General features: G+C 48.6%; 1 protein-coding gene across 10 annotated transcripts in view; it reads left to right on the plus strand.

Annotated features, from left to right (window-relative positions):
* sipa1l3 (signal-induced proliferation-associated 1 like 3) overlaps positions 1-16,789 on the plus strand; it is a 391,364-nt gene extending 374,575 nt beyond the window's left edge. For 9 of the 10 annotated variants that reach the window (XM_059985106.1, XM_059985105.1, XM_059985114.1 and 6 more), the window contains 2 exons: positions 10,206-10,287; positions 12,417-16,789. In XM_059985106.1, coding sequence (XP_059841089.1) covers positions 10,206-10,287; positions 12,417-12,560 — 226 coding nt within the window. In that variant the 3' untranslated portion in view covers positions 12,561-16,789. The remainder of the gene's footprint in view (positions 1-10,205; positions 10,288-12,416) is intronic. The other variant, XM_059985113.1, reaches the window with a different exon arrangement.
* The last annotated feature ends 952 nt before the right edge of the window (positions 16,790-17,741 follow it).

Raw genomic sequence — 17,741 nt, forward strand, 5'->3', positions numbered from 1 at the left:
GGGGAGTCTAGGACCAGAGGACACAGATAGAGTGGATGTGGAGAGGATGTTTCCTATAGTGGGGGAGTCTAGGACCAGAGGACACAGATAGAGTGGATGTGGAGAGGATGTTTCCTATAGTGGGGAAGTCTAGGACCAGAGGACACAGATAGAGTGGATGTGGAGAGGATGTTTCCTATAGTGGGGGAGTCTAGGACAAGAGCACACAGATAGAGTGGATGTGGAGAGGATGTTTCCTATAGTGGGGGAGTCTAGGACCAGAGGACACAGATAGAGTGGATGTGGAGAGGATGTTTCCTCTCGTGGGGGAGTCTAGGACCAGAGGGCACAGATAGAGTAGATGTGGAGAGGATGTTTCCTCTCGTGGGGTATAGGACCAGAGGACACAGATAGAGTGGATGTGGAGAGGATGTTTCCTAATGTGCGGGAGACTAGGACCAGAGGACACAGATAGAGTGGATGTGGAGAGGATGTTTCCTGTAGGGGGGGGAGTCTAGGACCAGAGGACACTGATAGAGTGGATGTGTAGAGGATGTTTCCTATAGTGGGGGAGTCTAGGACCAGAGGACACAGAGAGAGTGGATGTGGAGAGGATGTTTCCTATAGTGGGGGGAGTCTAGGACCAGAGGACACAGATAGAGTGGATGTGGAGAGGATGTTTCCTGTAGTTGGGGAGTCTAGGACCAGAGAACACAGATAGAGTGGATGTGGAGAGGATGTTTCCTATAGTGGGGGAGTCTAGGACCAGAGGACACAGATAGAGTGGATGTGGAGAGGATGTTTCCTATAGTGGGGGAGTCTAGGACCAGAGGACACAGATAGAGTGGATGTGGAGAGGATGTTTCCTATAGTGGGGGAGTCTAGGACCAGAGCACACAGATAGAGTGGATGTGGAGAGGATGTTTCCTATAGTGGGGGAGTCTAGGACCAGAGGACACAGATAGAGTGGATGTTGAGAGGATGTTTCTTGTAGTGAGGGAGTCTAGTACCAGAGGACACAGACAGAGTGGATGTGGAGAGGATGTTTCTCATAGTGGGGGGGTCTCGGACCAGAGGACACAGATAGAGTCGATGTGGGGAGGATGTTTCCTGTAGTGAGGGAGTCTAGGACCAGAGGACACAGATAGAGTGGATGGGGAGAGGATGTTTCCTATAGTGGGGAGTCTAGGACCAGAGGACACAGATAGAGTGGATGTGGAGAGGATGTTTCCTATAGTGGGGGAGTCTAGGACCACAGATAGAGTGGATGTGGAGAGGATGTTTCCTCTCGTGGGGGAGTCTAGGACCAGAGGACACAGATAGAGTGGATGTGGAGAGGATGATTCCTATAGTGGGGGAGTCAAGGACCAGAGGGGACAGATAGAGTGGATGTGGAGAGGATGTTTCCTAATGTGGGGGAGTCTAGGACCAGAGGACACAGATAGAGTGGATGTGGAGAGGATGTTTCCTATAGTGGGGGAGTCTAGGACCAGAGGACACAGATAGAGTGGATGTGGAGAGGATGTTTCCTATAGTGGGGGAGTCTAGGACCAGAGCACACAGATAGAGTGGATGTGGAGAGGATGTTTCCTATTGTGGGGGAGTCTAGGACCAGAGGACACAGATAGAGTGGATGTGGAGAGTATGTTTCCTATAGTGAGGGAGTCTAGGACCACAGATAGAGTGGATGTGGAGAGGATGTTTCCTATAGTGGGAGAGTCTAGGACCAGAGGACACAGATAGAGTGGATGTGGAGAGGATGTTTTCTGTAGTGGGGGAGTCTAGGACCAGAGGACACAGATAGAGTGGATGTTGAGAGGATGTTTCCTATAGTTTGGGAAGTCTAGGACCAGAGGACACAGATAGAGTGTATGTGGAGAGGATGTTTCCGATAGTGGGGGAGTCTAGGACCAGAGGACACAGATAGAGTGGATGTGGAGAGGATGTTTCCTATAGTGGGGGAGTCTAGGACCAGAGGACACAGATAGAGTGGATGTGGAGAGGATGTTTCCTATAGTGGGGGAGTCTAGGACCAGAGGACACAGATAGAGTGGATGTGGAGAGGATGTTTCCTATAGTGGGGAAGTCTAGGACCAGAGGACACAGATAGAGTGGATGTGGAGAGGATGTTTCCTATGGTGGGGGAGTCTAGGACAAGAGCACACAGATAGAGTGGATGTGGAGAGGATGTTTCCTATAGTGGGGGAGTCTAGGACCAGAGGACACAGATAGAGTGGATGTGGAGAGGATGTTTCCTCTCGTGGGGGAGTCTAGGACCAGAGGGCACAGATAGAGTAGATGTGGAGAGGATGTTTCCTCTCGTGGGGTATAGGACCAGAGGACACAGATAGAGTGGATGTGGAGAGGATGTTTCCTAATGTGCGGGAGACTAGGACCAGAGGACACAGATAGAGTGGATGTGGAGAGGATGTTTCCTGTAGGGGGGGGAGTCTAGGACCAGAGGACACTGATAGAGTGGATGTGGAGAGGATGTTTGCTATAGTGGCAGAGTCTAGGACCAGAGCACACAGATAGAGTGGATGTGGAGAGGATGTTTCCTATAGTGGGGGAGTCTAGGACCAGAGGACACAGATAGAGTGGATGTGGAGAGGATGTTTCCTATAGTGGGGGAGTCTAGGACCAGAGGACACAGATAGAGTGGATGTGGAGAGTATGTTTCCTATAGTGAGGGAGTCTAGGACCACAGATAGAGTGGATGTGGAGAGGATGTTTCCTATAGTGGGAGAGTCTAGGACCAGAGGACACAGATAGAGTGGATGTGGAGAGGATGTTTCCTGTAGTGGGTGAGTCTAGGACCAGAGGACACAGATAGAGTGGATGTTGAGAGGATGTTTCCTATAGTTTGGGAAGTCTAGGACCAGAGGACACAGATAGAGTGTATGTGGAGAGGATGTTTCCGATAGTGGGGGAGTCTAGGACCAGAGGACACAGATAGAGTGGATGTGGAGAGGATGTTTCCTATAGTGGGGGAGTCCAGGACCAGAGGACACAGATAGAGTGGATGTGGAGAGGATGTTTCCGATAGTGGGGGAGTCTAGGACCAGAGGACACAGATAGAGTGGATGTGGAGAGGATGTTTCCTATAGTGGGGGAGTCTAGGACCAGAGGACACAGATAGAGTGGATGTGGAGAGGATGTTTCCTATAGTGGGGGAGTCTAGGACCAGAGCACACAGATAGAGTGGATGTGGAGAGGATGTTTCCTATAGTGGGGGAGTCTAGGACCAGAGGACACAGATAGAGTGGATGTGGAGAGGATGTTTCCTCTCGTGGGGGAGTCTAGGACCAGAGGGCACAGATAGAGTGGATGTGGAGAGGATGTTTCCTCTCGTGGGGGAGTTTAGGACCAGAGGACACAGATAGAGTGGATGTGGAGAGGATGTTTCCTATAGTGGGGGAGACTAGGACCAGAGGACACAGATAGAGTGGATGTGGAGAGGATGTTTCCTGTAGTGGGGGGAGTCTAGGACCAGAGGACACAGATAGAGTGGATGTGGAGAGGATGTTTGCTATAGTGGGGGAGTCTAGGACCAGAGCACACAGATAGAGTGGATGTGGAGAGGATGTTTCCTATAGTGGGGGAGTCTAGGACCAGAGGACACAGATAGAGTGGATGTGGAGAGGATGTTTCCTATAGTGGGGGAGTCTAGGACCAGAGGACACAGATAGAGTGGATGTGGACAGGATGTTTCCTGTAGTGGGGGAGTCTAGGACCAGAGGACACAGATAGAGTGGATGTTGAGAGGATGTTTCCTATAGTTTGGGAAGTCTAGGACCAGAGGACACAGATAGAGTGTATGTGGAGAGGATGTTTCCGATAGTGGGGGAGTCTAGGACCAGAGGACACAGATAGAGTGGATGTGGAGAGGATATTTCCTATAGTGGGGGAGTCTAGGACCAGAGGACACAGATAGAGTGGATGTGGAGAGGATGTTTCCTATAGTGGGGGAGTCTAGGACCAGAGGACACAGATAGAGTGGATGTGGAGAGGATGTTTCCTATAGTGGGGAAGTCTAGGACCACAGGACACAGATAGAGTGGATGTGGAGAGGATGTTTCCTATAGTGGGGGAGTCTTGGACCAGAGCACACAGATAGAGTGGATGTGGAGACGATGTTTCCTATAGTGGGGGAGTCTAGGACCAGAGGACACAGATAAAGTGGATGTGGAGAGGATGTTTCCTCTCGTGGGGGAGTCTAGGACCAGAGGGCACAGATAGAGTGGATGTGGAGAGGATGTTTCCTCTCGTGGGGGAGTCTAGGACCAGAGGACACAGATAGAGTGGATGTGGAGAGGATGTTTCCTAATGTGCGGGAGACTAGGACCAGAGGACACAGATAGAGTGGATGTGGAGAGGATGTTTCCTGTAGTGGGGGGAGTCTAGGACCAGAGGACACAGATAGAGTGGATGTGGAGAGGATGTTTGCTATAGTGGGGGAGTCTAGGACCAGAGCACACTGATAGAGTGGATGTGGAGAGGATGTTTCCTATAGTGGGGGAGTCTAGGACCAGAGGACACAGATAGAGTGGATGTGGAGAGGATGTTTCCTATAGTGGGGGAGTCTAGGACCAGAGGACACAGATAGAGTGGATGTGGAGAGTATGTTTCCTATAGTGAGGGAGTCTAGGACCACAGATCGAGTGGATGTGGAGAGGATGTTTCCTATAGTGGGAGAGTCTAGGACCAGAGGACACAGATAGAGTGGATGTGGAGAGGATGTTTCCTCTCGTGGGGGTGTCTAGGACCAGAGGACACAGATAGAGTGGATGTTGAGAGGATGTTTCCTATAGTTTGGGAAGTCTAGGACCAGAGGACACAGATAGAGTGTATGTGGAGAGGATGTTTCCGATAGTGGGGGAGTCAAGGACCAGAGGACACAGATAGAGTGGATGTGGAGAGGATGTTTCCTATAGTGGGGGAGTCTAGGACCAGAGCACACAGATAGAGTGGATGTGGAGAGGATGTTTCCTATAGTGGGGGAGTCTAGGACCAGAGGACACAGATAGAGTGGATGTGGAGAGGATGTTTCCTCTCGTGGGGGAGTCTAGGAGCAGAGGGCACAGATAGAGTGGATGTGGAGAGGATGTTTCCTCTCGTGGGGGAGTCTAGGACCAGAGGACACAGATAGAGTGGATGTGGAGAGGATGTTTCCTAATGTGCGGGAGACTAGGACCAGAGGACTCAGATAGAGTGGATGTGGAGAGGATGTTTCCTGTAGTGGGGGGAGTCTAGGACCAGAGGACACAGATAGAGTGGATGTGGAGAGGATGTTTGCTATAGTGGGGGAGTCTAGGACCAGAGCACACAGATAGAGTGGATGTGGAGAGGGTGTTTCCTATAGTGGGGGAGTCTAGGACCAGAGGACACAGATAGAGTGGATGTGGAGAGGATGTTTCCTATAGTGGGGGCGTCTAGGACCAGAGGACACAGATAGAGTGGATGTGGAGAGGATGTTTCCCATAGTGGGGGTTCTAGGACCAGAGGACACAGATAGAGTGGATGTGGAGAGGGTGTTTCCTATAGTTGGGGAGTCTGGGACCAGAGGACACAGATAGAGTGGATGTGGAGAGGGTGTTTCCTATAGTGGGGGAGTCTGGGACCAGAGGACACAGATAGAGTGGATGTGGAGAGGGTGTTTCCTATAGTGGGGGAGTCTAGGACCAGAGGACACAGATAGAGTGGATGTGGAGAGAATGTTTCCTATAGTGGGGGAGTCTGGGACCAGAGGACACAGATAGAGTGGATGTGGAGAGAATGTTTCCTATAGTGGGGGAGTCTGGGACCAGAGGACACAGCCTCAGAATAGAGGGGAATGGAGATGAGGAGGAACTTACTCAGCCAAAGAGTGGTGAGTCTATGGAATTCTTTGGTACAGGCTGCTGTGGAGGCCAAGTCATTGGGTAGATTTAAGGCAGAGGTTGATAAATTCTTAATTGATCAGGGCATGAAGGGACACAGGGAGATTGGAGCTGAGAGGGAAATGGATTAACCATGATGAAACGGCCCAGTTCTGCTCCTATATCTGATAATATTATGGTGATAATTAAAGCGCACTTGCCCATGATGAAAGTGCTTTGGTTTGACTTAAAGGGATTTATACATTCTGTCATGCACAATAAGCAGAGGTTAATGCTAAAATGCTGAAAAAGGCTTTTTCCACTGAGGTTTGAGGTCATGGGTTAAGGCTGAAAGATGAAATATTTAGCAGGAATCTGAGAGAAACTTCTTCATTCAGAGTGTGGAACGAGTTGCCAGCAGAAGTGGTGGATGCAGGTTCAATTGCAGCATTTAAGAGAAATCTTATGGGTGGTCGGTTGGAGATGTGTCTCTATAAAGGAGATGTAAGGCGCTCCTTTTCTCTACTAGCCTGCAGGTCACCCCTGGGCACAGTGTAGCACCTGCTTAGCAACCCCCCTTCCACCCCGATCAGGGTCACATGAAACCATGGGAGCAGGTAATGGTCATACGAGCAGCTGGTAGATATCACCAAGTCCTGGTTATGTGACCACTGACACCAGGCAGACAATGTCTGAAGAGTATTGACAATGGCTGGGGTCACCCATCTTGTAAAGACACTGCCCAGGAGGAGGCAATGGAAAAACACTTCTGTATAAAAATTTGGCAAGAATAATCACAGTCTAAGACTATGATTGCCTGTGGCTTATGACACAGCACATAATGATGATGATGGTGATGAAGAGAAATTTGGATAAGTACATGGATAGGAGGAGCATGGAGGGTTCTGGTCCTGGTGCGGGTTGATGGAATAGGCAGAATAACAGTTTGGCAGAGACTAGATGGGCTGATTGGCCTGTTTCTGTGCTGTGGAGCTCTTTGACTCTAAAACATTAGGCACACTGACCTTCATCAGTCAGGGGACTGAGTTCAGGAGTGTGTCACAGGCAGACAAGACATCGGTAAAACTGCAATTGGAAGTATTCTTTACAGTTTTGCTCACCAAAGATGTCACTAAACTGGATAGAGTGCAGAGATTTACGAGGATGCTCCTGAGGGCATGAGTTTGAGGAGAATTTGGGCAGCTTAGGACTTTATTCCTTGGAGCACAGTAAATTGAGGGGTGATGTCATAGAGGTATGGGGGTATAGAAAGGGGCTATTTTCCCAGAAAAGGAAAACTAAAAACCAGAGGACAAGGATTTAGGTGAGAGGTGTAAGATTTAAACAGGAACTGAGGGACGACTTCTTCACACAGAAGGTGGTGCACAATGGTTAGTGCGACATTATTACAACTCGGAGCACCAGATGTCTGTAAGGCATCTCTGTCCTCCCCATGGAATGCATGGCTTTTCTCTGGGTGCTCCGGTTTCCTCCCACGTACCAGTTGGTGGGTTTCTTGAGCATGTAAATTGTCATCCTGCGATTAAATAGGGATGGATGGGCAGTGTAGCCCAAAGGTCCCGTTCTGAGCTGTATATCTCGCAAGCAATAAAAAGACAAGCCTATCAACGAGTGAAAAATGAGAACAGATCGTGCAAATGGAAAAAGCGAACAAAACACACAAAGCGTTAAACATCAAACTGCAGAACCTAAGGCGAGTGAAGCCAGACCAGGAGTGCGTTGATGGGAATAGTTTAGAGCAAAGTGGGCCAGACTTGGGTAAATGGAACTACAGGTGGCCCCCGCTTTCCGAATGTTCGCTTTACGGCAGCTCGCTGTTATGAAAGACCTACATTCCTGCTTTTACTATATGTTTGTGTTATTTTAGGTTTTATGTGTTATTTGGTATGATTTGGTAGGTTATTTTCTGGGTCTGGGAACGCTCAAATATTTTTCCCATATAAATTAATGGTAATCACTGCTTCACTTTACAACATTTCGGCTTACAAACTGTTTCACAGGAACGCTCTATCTTCAGATAGCGGGGGGAACCCGCTTATTCCAACTGCTCCGAATGCTCTATGAGAACATTTCAATGTAAACACTAACGTAAGATTGCTAAATTAGAAGGGTTAAGTTGTTAATTTGAGAACATTCTTGGGGAATGTTGATAATAATATGTGTAGGGTTAGTTTAAGTGTGCGGTTGTTGGAAAGTGCAGACTCAATGGGCCCAGGGGCCTTTTCTATGCTGTTAAAATGCCAGAATATGGCCAATTGCTCTTGTTCTAATGGCCAAGATCTTTCTCGTCACCTTCTAGAACTAGAAGGTATAGGAGGATCTTTCTTGTCACCTTCTACACGGAGAACTAGAGGTCATGGGTTAAGAGTGAAAGGTGAAATATTTAACAGGAACCTGAGGGAGAGCTTCTTCATTCGGAGTGTCAAACAAACTGCCAGCAGAAGTGGTGGATGTAGGTTCCACTGCAACATTTAAGAGAAGTTTGGATGGGGTACGGAGAGCTATGGTCCAGGTGCGGGGTGAGGGGACCAGGCAGAGTAACAGGCTGGCACGGACTAGATGGGTTGCTATGGTAATGGCAAGCCTTTCTCGTCACCTTCTCCTCTGCAGCCATGTAACATCCCGGGAGAGGACAAGTAGCAGAGGGGGAGATTAAGGAAAGGGTTCACTGAAACAAAAAGTCCTCTTTTACTGGATTAACACACTCAAAGCGCTGGAAGAACTCAAAGGAGAGGAATAAAGAATTGATGTTTCAAGCCGAGACCCTTCATTTGTTTCAGTGATGGTTAGTTAGAATCTCTGAGAATCTTTGGTGACAGAATCTTACCCAGGAAAAAAAGCAGGCACCTATGTAGCACACACAAAATGCTTGAAGAACTCAGCAAGTCAGACAGCATCGAAAGAAATGAATAAACAGTCAATGTTTTGGGCTGAGACCCTTCTTCAGGAGTGAGAAGAAAGGGGGAAGATGTCTGAATAAAAAAGATGGGGTGGAGGGAGGGGAAAGAGGCTAGCTGTGAGGTGATAGGTGAAGCCAGGCAGATGGGAAAGGCCAAGAGCTGTAGAAATAATCTAATAGGAGTGAAGAGTGGAGAATAGGAGAAAGGAAAGGAGGTGAAGATCCGGGGGAAGTAACGGCCAGGTGAGAAGAGGTGAAGAGTCGGAGTGGGAAATGGAGAAGGTGCAGGATGATATTTGTTCACCGGAAGGAGAAATCAATATTAAAGCCATCAGGTTGGAATTTAAGGTGTTGCTACTTCACCCTGAGGGTGGGCTCATCTTGGCATGTTGTCTGGCACATTGGAACAGGAATGAGAATCAGAATGAAAATGTTTAATTTGTCATCTGAAAGACGTAATCTCAAAAGTGCTGTACTCCCTCAGTATGTAGAACGGTCCTTTCAGACCACGATGGAGAACCAAAGTAATTGAGCTGCTGACACGCAATCCTTTCTTCCTGCGCATGATCCGTATCCCTCTATTCCATGCACATTACCCCCCCGTCACCTGCCATTGCCAACAGCCCTGGTAGAAAGAAAGCAAAGAAAGATTAATGTTACGTGCTGGGGGCAGCCTGCAAGCGTCACCATGCTTCTGGTGTCAGCATGGCATACCCTCGACTTGCTAACCCAAACCTGTTCGTCTTCGGACACTGGAGCACCCAGAGGTCACAGGGAGAACGTGCAAACTCCTTACAGACAGAGGAGGGAATTGAACCCCTAATCTTCCAATCACTGGCGCTGTGAAGTGTTGCTCTAACTGCTAGACTGCCAAAAGCCACCTGAGGAGCTGGCCTGGACTTTGTTCTGTAATCCTCAGAGTGGGATTGAAGTTTCTGAGACCCAGGATGTATTGCTGACTGATTTGAAGCCCACGTGAGTCCAAGGGAACCACGAGGGCCCGGGTCACCGGGGTCAGAATTCCATTGTGCAGCCCGAAGGTCAAAACTGTGACTGGCACCCTGCGGTGAGGTCTGAAAGTGGAGGCCTGATAGTTTGAGGATAAGGACTGGAGACCCGGAGGTGACCTGAACTGGGAAATGGCTCCTTTTGCTCTGGATGTCTTGTGTTGCTCTGCGGAACATCGTGGGCATTCTACGTTGGTGCCGGAATATGTGGCGACACTTGCTGGGCGGGTCGGTGGGAGTAGGCAGGTTAAGTGGTTTAGGTTGGACTAGATAGCCAAGTGGCCTGTTTCTGTGCGGTGATTTCCCATGATTCGATGGCTGTGAGCTGCCCTAGGTATGCTGGTTGTTGTTAATACAAATGATGCACTTCGCACGGTTCAATGTGCGCGTGGCGACGGAATGAACCCATCGTGAATGTAATGACCGCATTCTCTGTTGCAGCAGCGAACCAGCAATAGTGCTTTCGGGGAAGGTCTACCAACTCGAGGTACAGCTGAAGCAGCTGCAAGATGATCTGCTGAAGGTGAGAGACCTCGGAACATTCATTACCGTCTTGTGGGGAGTGACGGGGTTCACCCATACTTGTTCATCGGGATCTGGGAATCCTCCTCAGCTGCTGCTGGGTGGGGGGGGGGGGAGGGAAGAATTCCCACATCCCACAGAAGGACATGTCCAATGGTTCAGCTTTTCAATTCAATGTCAGGGAATGTATACAGTATACAACCTGAAATTCGTACCTTTCACAGACATCCATAAAACAGAAGAAAATCCCAAAGAATCAATGACAGAGAAGCATTAGAACCAGAAACCCCACCTCCCCCTCCCCCAAGCAACAGCAAATCCTCTACCCACCCCCCAGCCCCACTCGTCTGGCCACAGCCAAGGCATCAGCCCCATCCCATCGAAGCCCCTGAGGAGACCCTGATCTAGAGCCCATCGGACGCTGCCGTTCATCCCAGCAGTTCGACATCCTTCGGGCTCGAATGAGAGAGAGGAGGACGTCGCTGTTTCGGTGTTACAGTCTGAAGCATTGCGTAGCTCCCCCAGCTTGAGAATCAGCAACAAGCTCTCTCTCTGACCATTGAGAGAGATCACTGGAGGGCAGAGGCCTCCGACAGCCGCACGATGTTCCACTGTTACGATCGCCAGTCAGTGACACCAGCAAGGAATCGGGTCGCACAAGGCCACACCCAGAAGGCACTTAACCTGGCTCTCTTCTCCCAGTCCATCTCTCGATTGGCTTGCTAGAGCACATTTAATACATCCTTATTTACAGAGCACATTCCAGCCTCCCTATACTTTCCTCCAGTCTCTTTAAGATTATGCTTCCCTGTCCTCTCTGCCCTGGGAAGAAGTGTCTGTCTGTTCACCCTATCAATGACTCTTACACCTCTACTCTCATTCCCTCCAAGAGGAAAGGCCTAGCTTGCTCCGCCTAATAAGATATACTCCCTGATCCTGGTAACTCTCTTCTGCACCCTCTCTAAAGCTTCCCCATCCCTCCTATACTGAGACAAGACACCCAAGTGTGGTCTAACCAGAGTTTCACAGAGCTGCAATGCTACCTCATGGCTCTCGGTCACCTGACTAATGAAGGCCATACGCCATCTGAATAAGCTTATCAAACTGCACAGCAACTTTGAGGGATCTGTGCACATGGAGCCCCAAGATCCCGCAGGCTGGTCTGCAGGGCCTCAGTCTGGGGTTAAGTAAATCTGTTAGAAAGCGTGACCACATGCTTTGGAGAATATGGCCGCCTACTTCACATTGCTTGCTAATTGTGCTGTGGGAATACTTGGCGAATTGTGTCAGGCATTCAGCTGAGTCACTGCCTTCCCTGGGGCTGCTGTAACATTGGAGTGAGATTTGAAAGCCAGGATGTGTTTCCGATATATCCTTTTGTGGGAATGTGGGAATTTTTTTCCCCAAGATATAGTCATCCGCCGGGACTTCAGCCTGACTGAAGTACTCCCTTGGTAACTCGCAAGACGCGGAGGAAACACGACACAGACAGTGAAGTCCTGGCGCAGGAGGTCAGACTGGCTGTTCACTCCTCTGACTGGACAGTAGTGAACAGCCCACTGGACAGAGAGGTCACAAGCTCTGCAGTCTGGTAACCCACAGAAAACCAGTGCTGGGCATAGTCCGTCACTTTGTATGTTCATCGGTATTTCAGAGCACACGGTATGGCTATTTCCACCTACATCTCTTTCAGTTCTGTATCCATTCATTTTCTTTCCTCTTTGTACTGTTTCTCTCTCCCTCTCTCCCCTTTTGTCTGTCTATCTGTCTGTCTCTCCCCCTCCCTCCCTGTTTTCTCTCTCTCTCTCTCCCTCTCTCCCCTGTGTCTATCTCTTCCCCCTCTCTCCCCTTGTGTCTATCTCTCTCTCCTCCTCTCTCTCTCCCTCTCCCCCTCTTCTCTCCTCTCACCTCTCTCTCTTTCTCCCTCTCTCTCTCTCCCTCTCTCCCCCTGTGTCTCTCTCTCTCCCCCCTCTCTCTCTCCCCCTCTTTCTCCCCCCCCCTCTCTCCCCCCTCTCTCTCTCCCCCTCTTCTCTCCTCTCACCTCTCTCTCTTTCTCTCTCTCTCCCTCTCCCCCTCTCTCTCCCTCTCCCACTCTTCTCTCCTCTCACCTCTCTCTCTTTCTCTCTCCAGGAGAAGGAGGATAAGTTTGTGCTGCAGGCTGAAGTTGCAAACCTGAGGGTGAATAACCAGCGTCTCCAGGAGGAGTCCCTCTCCGCCACCGAGCAGCTGAGGAAGTTTGCCGAACTGTTTACCAGCACGATGGATAAGAAGTGACACTATAGCCGCGCTGTCCACAACGAACCCAGACCTGTGATTGTATTACAGAGTGACGACCCAGCCTGGGAGATTCCACAACAGTCAGTTTGTCACTAGTCTGAGGTGGTCCTTTCCGGACACGCATTGCAGGAGACAGTGTTAGATTGTAGTTGTGTTGCCTTTCCCTGCTCAGCGCTGCAGAACCTTGCCCCAATAACAATGCCAGCAGCAGCAAAGCCCGGGTCCTCAAAGCACCACAAGAGCCTGTTAATCTCGCCTTCCAGCTCTCTGCTGCCCCCCAACGGCAGCCAAGTCCAAAACAAAACAACTCCCTTATTTGTTGTCTCCCTTTTTAGCTAGTCTTAGTTTATGAAAGCCTTCCCCCTCGCCTGCCTCCCCAGACCTCATCAGGTAGCATAGCATTCGGTGTAATGGCCGGCGACCTGGGTTCAGTTCCCGCCGCTGCCTGTGAGGGGTTTGTACGTTCTCCACCCCGTGATTGTACGTGGGTTTCCACGTGCTTGTGTCACATGTACGTGATTGTACGTGGGTTTCCTCTCGATGCTCCGGTCTCCTCCCGCATTCCAAAGGCACCCAGGCTAGGATGACCAAGTTGTGGGCATGCTGTGTTGGTGCTGGACACTCGCACCCCAGCACGTCTTTGAGCTGTGGTGTGCTGTTGATGCAAATTTCACGTTTCACTGTATGGTTTGATGTACACGCGACAAATAAAACTAAAACCTTTTTATCACCCTGGCCGAAAGTCAGTGTTCCCCAGTTTTTAATTCTCATTTAGCCCCTGTCCCAACCTGGGAACACAGGGCAGTTCCAATTGACAGCCTTGGATGTTCAAAAATCATCTCGCAAAGTTCGAAAATAATGAATGAGGAAAGGACACTGACTGGACAAAATCTGAACCTGTGTGAATTGGAACGGTTCAGGTTTGACGGTGGTGCTGGGTGACAGGTAGTAAAGTTGGCCAGGGTTCCCTCTCCATCTTTTCTCAACAACCCTGCCTACTCTCCTCCAACCCCTAAACGAGTGTTGCTATCTCTGGTTAAGATCTTGTCACCCAGCAGCAACCTCAATAAAAGATCAAAGCGCCCTTCATCTCTCCAGCCCGCTCCTTGTTCAGGGGTTTGGTGGATAGAGAGAGATTAGTTAGGGATGAGGTTCGGAGAGAAATCGGATGAGGGACGGGGACAGAGAAATGGGACGGAGAGATTGAATCGGGGATTGGGGACGGAGAGGGATTGGATCAGGGATGCAGTGAGTGGCTCATTTAAGTCCACTGTTGGCCTATCACGTACAATCCAGTTGTAATGCTAAGACCTTGTCACCTGTACAGTTTGCCACACTGTCGATGTACTTCAGTAAGCTATTTAATTTTATTTGAAAATGTTGATCAAAGGGTTTTGTTTCCAATATAAAAGATTTAATATTTCGGACTGAGACAACAAGGGTATCCTGATCTAATGAAAATATAGGAAGTAATTAAAAGCACTTTCTCGCGCAGCCTAAATTATTTTCTAGAAAATTTGCATTTAGGATGTCTCAGGAAATTTAAACTGGTTAAATGTAAATGCTCTTTGTGTACACTATATTTGTATAAATTGTTTTAGATTTTTTAAAATTTGAAATCTTAAAAATTGCAATTGAAATTGTGAAGGTTTATCGGTGACTACTGAATATTGTGGATTGGTGACCTTGATCTGGAATGGTGGGGTTACCACTGCAGATGTTGCATTAGGGGGGAGTGATGTTCAAAGTTGAAGTAGACGTCATGAACTGGTTGAGCGAAGCAATTGGGTTCAGTCCTTCTCCTTGGGAACTGTTGTCGGACATGATTTCCTCCTCATCTGGGCTCTTCCAATAATTTGCTCAGTTGAAGCATGACGTTGCCCTCGAGAAGATGGTGATGAGCTGACCCCTTGACCTCCCATGGCCTGGCAAGGGACCCAGTGACCACGACGCTGCAGTTCTTTCCACAGGGAAATGGAGGGAGACAGCCCCGGCAATGGCAACATTGTGGTTAGGACCACCGTGCTTGTGGCGCTGGTTTAAGACTGTGAGACATTAGGAGGATAGTTGGGACGTTCGACCTATCAGGTCATCTCCACCATTCTGTTGAGGCTGATTAACAGTCAGCCTCCATTCACTTGGCCTTGCAGTACCACAGTAAGAATCTGCGTGTATGTGTGTGTGTAAACGTCCGTGGCACGTGTGCTCAGAGTCAGAAAATTATTAGAACACAGAAGAGTACAGCACAGCAGCAGACCCTTTGGCCCACAAAGCTGTACCAAGCCAGGTAATATGCCATTCAAAAACACCCAGACTCCTCCCTACACCACATCCACACCCCTCCATCTTCCTCACATCCACGTGCCCATCCAAGCATCTCTGAAAAGCCCCTAATGTATCCGCCTCTACCACCGTACCAGGCAGCACATTCTAAACACCCACAACTCTGAGTAAAAAACTTACCCCTCACACCCCCCTTGAACCTACCCCCTCTCACCCTCAGTGCATGCCCTCTGCTATTAGACATTTCAATCCTTTATTGACCTTTGAAGGTGACGCAGGAATTTGGGACACGTCAGTCTACCAACACTCAATCTGTTTTTCCAGGCAGGTAGGTGAGTGATCGCTTCCTCTTTGGCATATTCCATATGAGGGGACTGGGCACTCAGTGGGGGTGGGGGTGGGGGGTGAGGACTCACAGCACCAGGACACTAAGACTTAGGGGAGCCATACATCTGAATGGAAGACCCGGACGTCGCAGTAATCAGTCGAACACTGCAACCCCCCCCCCGAGCTTGAGGTGCAAGCTGAAGCTCACTGGCATCTTGCCTGTGTAAGACAGACTTGTAAAAGGTTGAGAGGAGGATGAGAGGGGAGATTTGGTGCTGCTGTGTTGGGGGTGGGGGAGGTGAGGGTCACTTTAACTAATTCAGCAGTCACACTGAGAGTGAAAGGCCCAAGCAGTGTGCCGAGGAGGGAGGGGATAATTAAGCTTTGCGATGGAGCCCAAATGTTCTGTAAGTTATATGTAATTGCTACCTTTAGCACAATGCTTTACAGTACAGGCGACACGGGTTCAACTCTCGCCGTGCCTGTAAGGAGTTTGTACCTCCTCTGTGACTCTGTTTCCATACCAGTTAGTAGGTCAATTGGTCTCCGTAAATTGTCAAGTGATTAGGCTCAGATTAAATTCCTCCGGGTGCTCCGGTTTCCTCCCACAGTCCAAAGATGTACTGGTTGGTAGGTTAATTGGGCTCCGTAAATTGTCCCATGATTAGGTTAGGATGAAATTGGGGAATTGCTGGGTGATGCCGCTTGAAGAGCCGAAACGGCCTGTCTCTGCTGTATCTCAATAAATAAGTAGATAGATTTACCAGTAAATTAGCTTCAGTGTCTTTGAGAATATGTGTGTGTGTGTGTGTGTGTGTGTGCGTGCATGTCAGTGTGTATGTGAGAGAGAGGAATGCATTGCTTTACATGTGCATGTCTGCATGCACATGTGAGTGTTGTATGCATTGCATGTCTGGAGCTGTGGGAGTGCATGCACTGCACGTGTGAATGTTTGTGTGTGCACGTGGATACAGCTGGTGGTGTGTGTGTGTGTGTACGCTGAATGAAAGATGGGGACACCAGTGAACATCCATGTATGGCAATTAATGTTTATTCTCGGAACCAAAAACACTTCACGCTCCCTCAATTGTTCCCACCGCGACAATGCAGCCCCCCTCTGCATGCTGACAGCGCGTTAGCCAATGCGCATTTGAGGTTTCTTGCGTAAACTGGACTCTAAAGAGACAGGATTTTAAAGGGCATTTATACGACGACTTAAATTTCACTCTGGATGCAAAATGTTCCAAGTGTCACAGTTACAACCGTCAATGTCTTAAAATTAAAGTTTACTTGGAATTTTGGCTTTCTTTGTAATATTTGTGTACAAAAGAAGTGAAAAATCTTGAATTTTATTGTTTATTATGTGGTGCCCATTTTCCAGTGTACATTTTTGTCTGTAGGATTGCTGATGTGATTTATTGATTTCAGAACATGTTTTCTCATTGAATGGTGTGTAACTTAACTTTTACCTCCACATTTTATACAGACTTTATGCTTTCAACTGAGATTTCTATTTAATTTGTACTTGTTTTGATTCAGCTTTTCCACTGATAAATCATCGTTTACTTTGTTCTTTTAGCATGTATCTGGGAAATTAAATTTAAAAAAAACTTTCACGAAGTCACAAACTACAATTTATTTCTAAACTCTCAACTCACAGTTAAACAGTTTCTTTTTTCAGTTGCACCCAGCTCGGACTAAGTAAGGTACTGCCTTTTGTTAGGGTGTTTTGGAGGTTAGTACATGTAGCAAATAACCAGCAACTGACTTTAGCCTCCAAGTATGACTACAGACAGTAGGTTAAATTTAAAATGTAGCTCTGGACAATGAGTTCCTAAAGCCTTGAATTGCAGTCGATGGGAAGACCAGGTGATGCTGATTAAAATGCATTTAGATGTCTGTTGGGTGGGTGTGACAAGGGAGATGTGAAGGTTGTGTGTAGTTCAAAGGAAGCATTGTAAAAATGGAATTGTCCTTTGACCTTTAGCAGATAAAACGTTGTGTAGCATTGGGTTGAGCAGGCTGCATCCTCTGAAAGGGCTCTCAATATGAAGCCTGCTCGATCTCATTTTGTCAAGTAAAGAGACTGCTTCATATCTACCAGGGCCCCTCGCCCGTGACTTTGTTCACGCACTAACGTCGTTTACGCTGCTGCCATTCAGGGAATCAGTGAGGTCCTCCATCTCTGGCCGTATTCAGGGCTTCCTTCATTGTCTCAGTAGCTCAGATTTCACTGCTGTCGATCATCCGGGTCCCAGGTGGAGACTCAGGAATACCGTCATACTCGGACATAGAAGGATTCTTCATTGCTGTTTCTGTAACACTTTCGTCTTACTCGTCAGGCATGTTAGCCCGGAGCTTGAACGCCAAAACCTGGAAGACCAATGGACCGCTCTTAGTCTGGCCTTTACCCTTTGACCTGTTTGGCATGGGTGACCCTACCTAGAGCCAAAGCATAAAGCCCGGATTCCAGAAAACATCACTCTCCAGGTCATTGAGGCACGCAGTCCTCCAAACCCTACGGCAAGTTTGTGGTCTTCTGATGAAACAGCTCCTATAGCGTCAGCA

Source organism: Hypanus sabinus, chromosome 11 (genome assembly GCF_030144855.1).
Source record: "Hypanus sabinus isolate sHypSab1 chromosome 11, sHypSab1.hap1, whole genome shotgun sequence".
NCBI classification, from domain to species: Eukaryota; Metazoa; Chordata; class Chondrichthyes; order Myliobatiformes; family Dasyatidae; genus Hypanus; species Hypanus sabinus.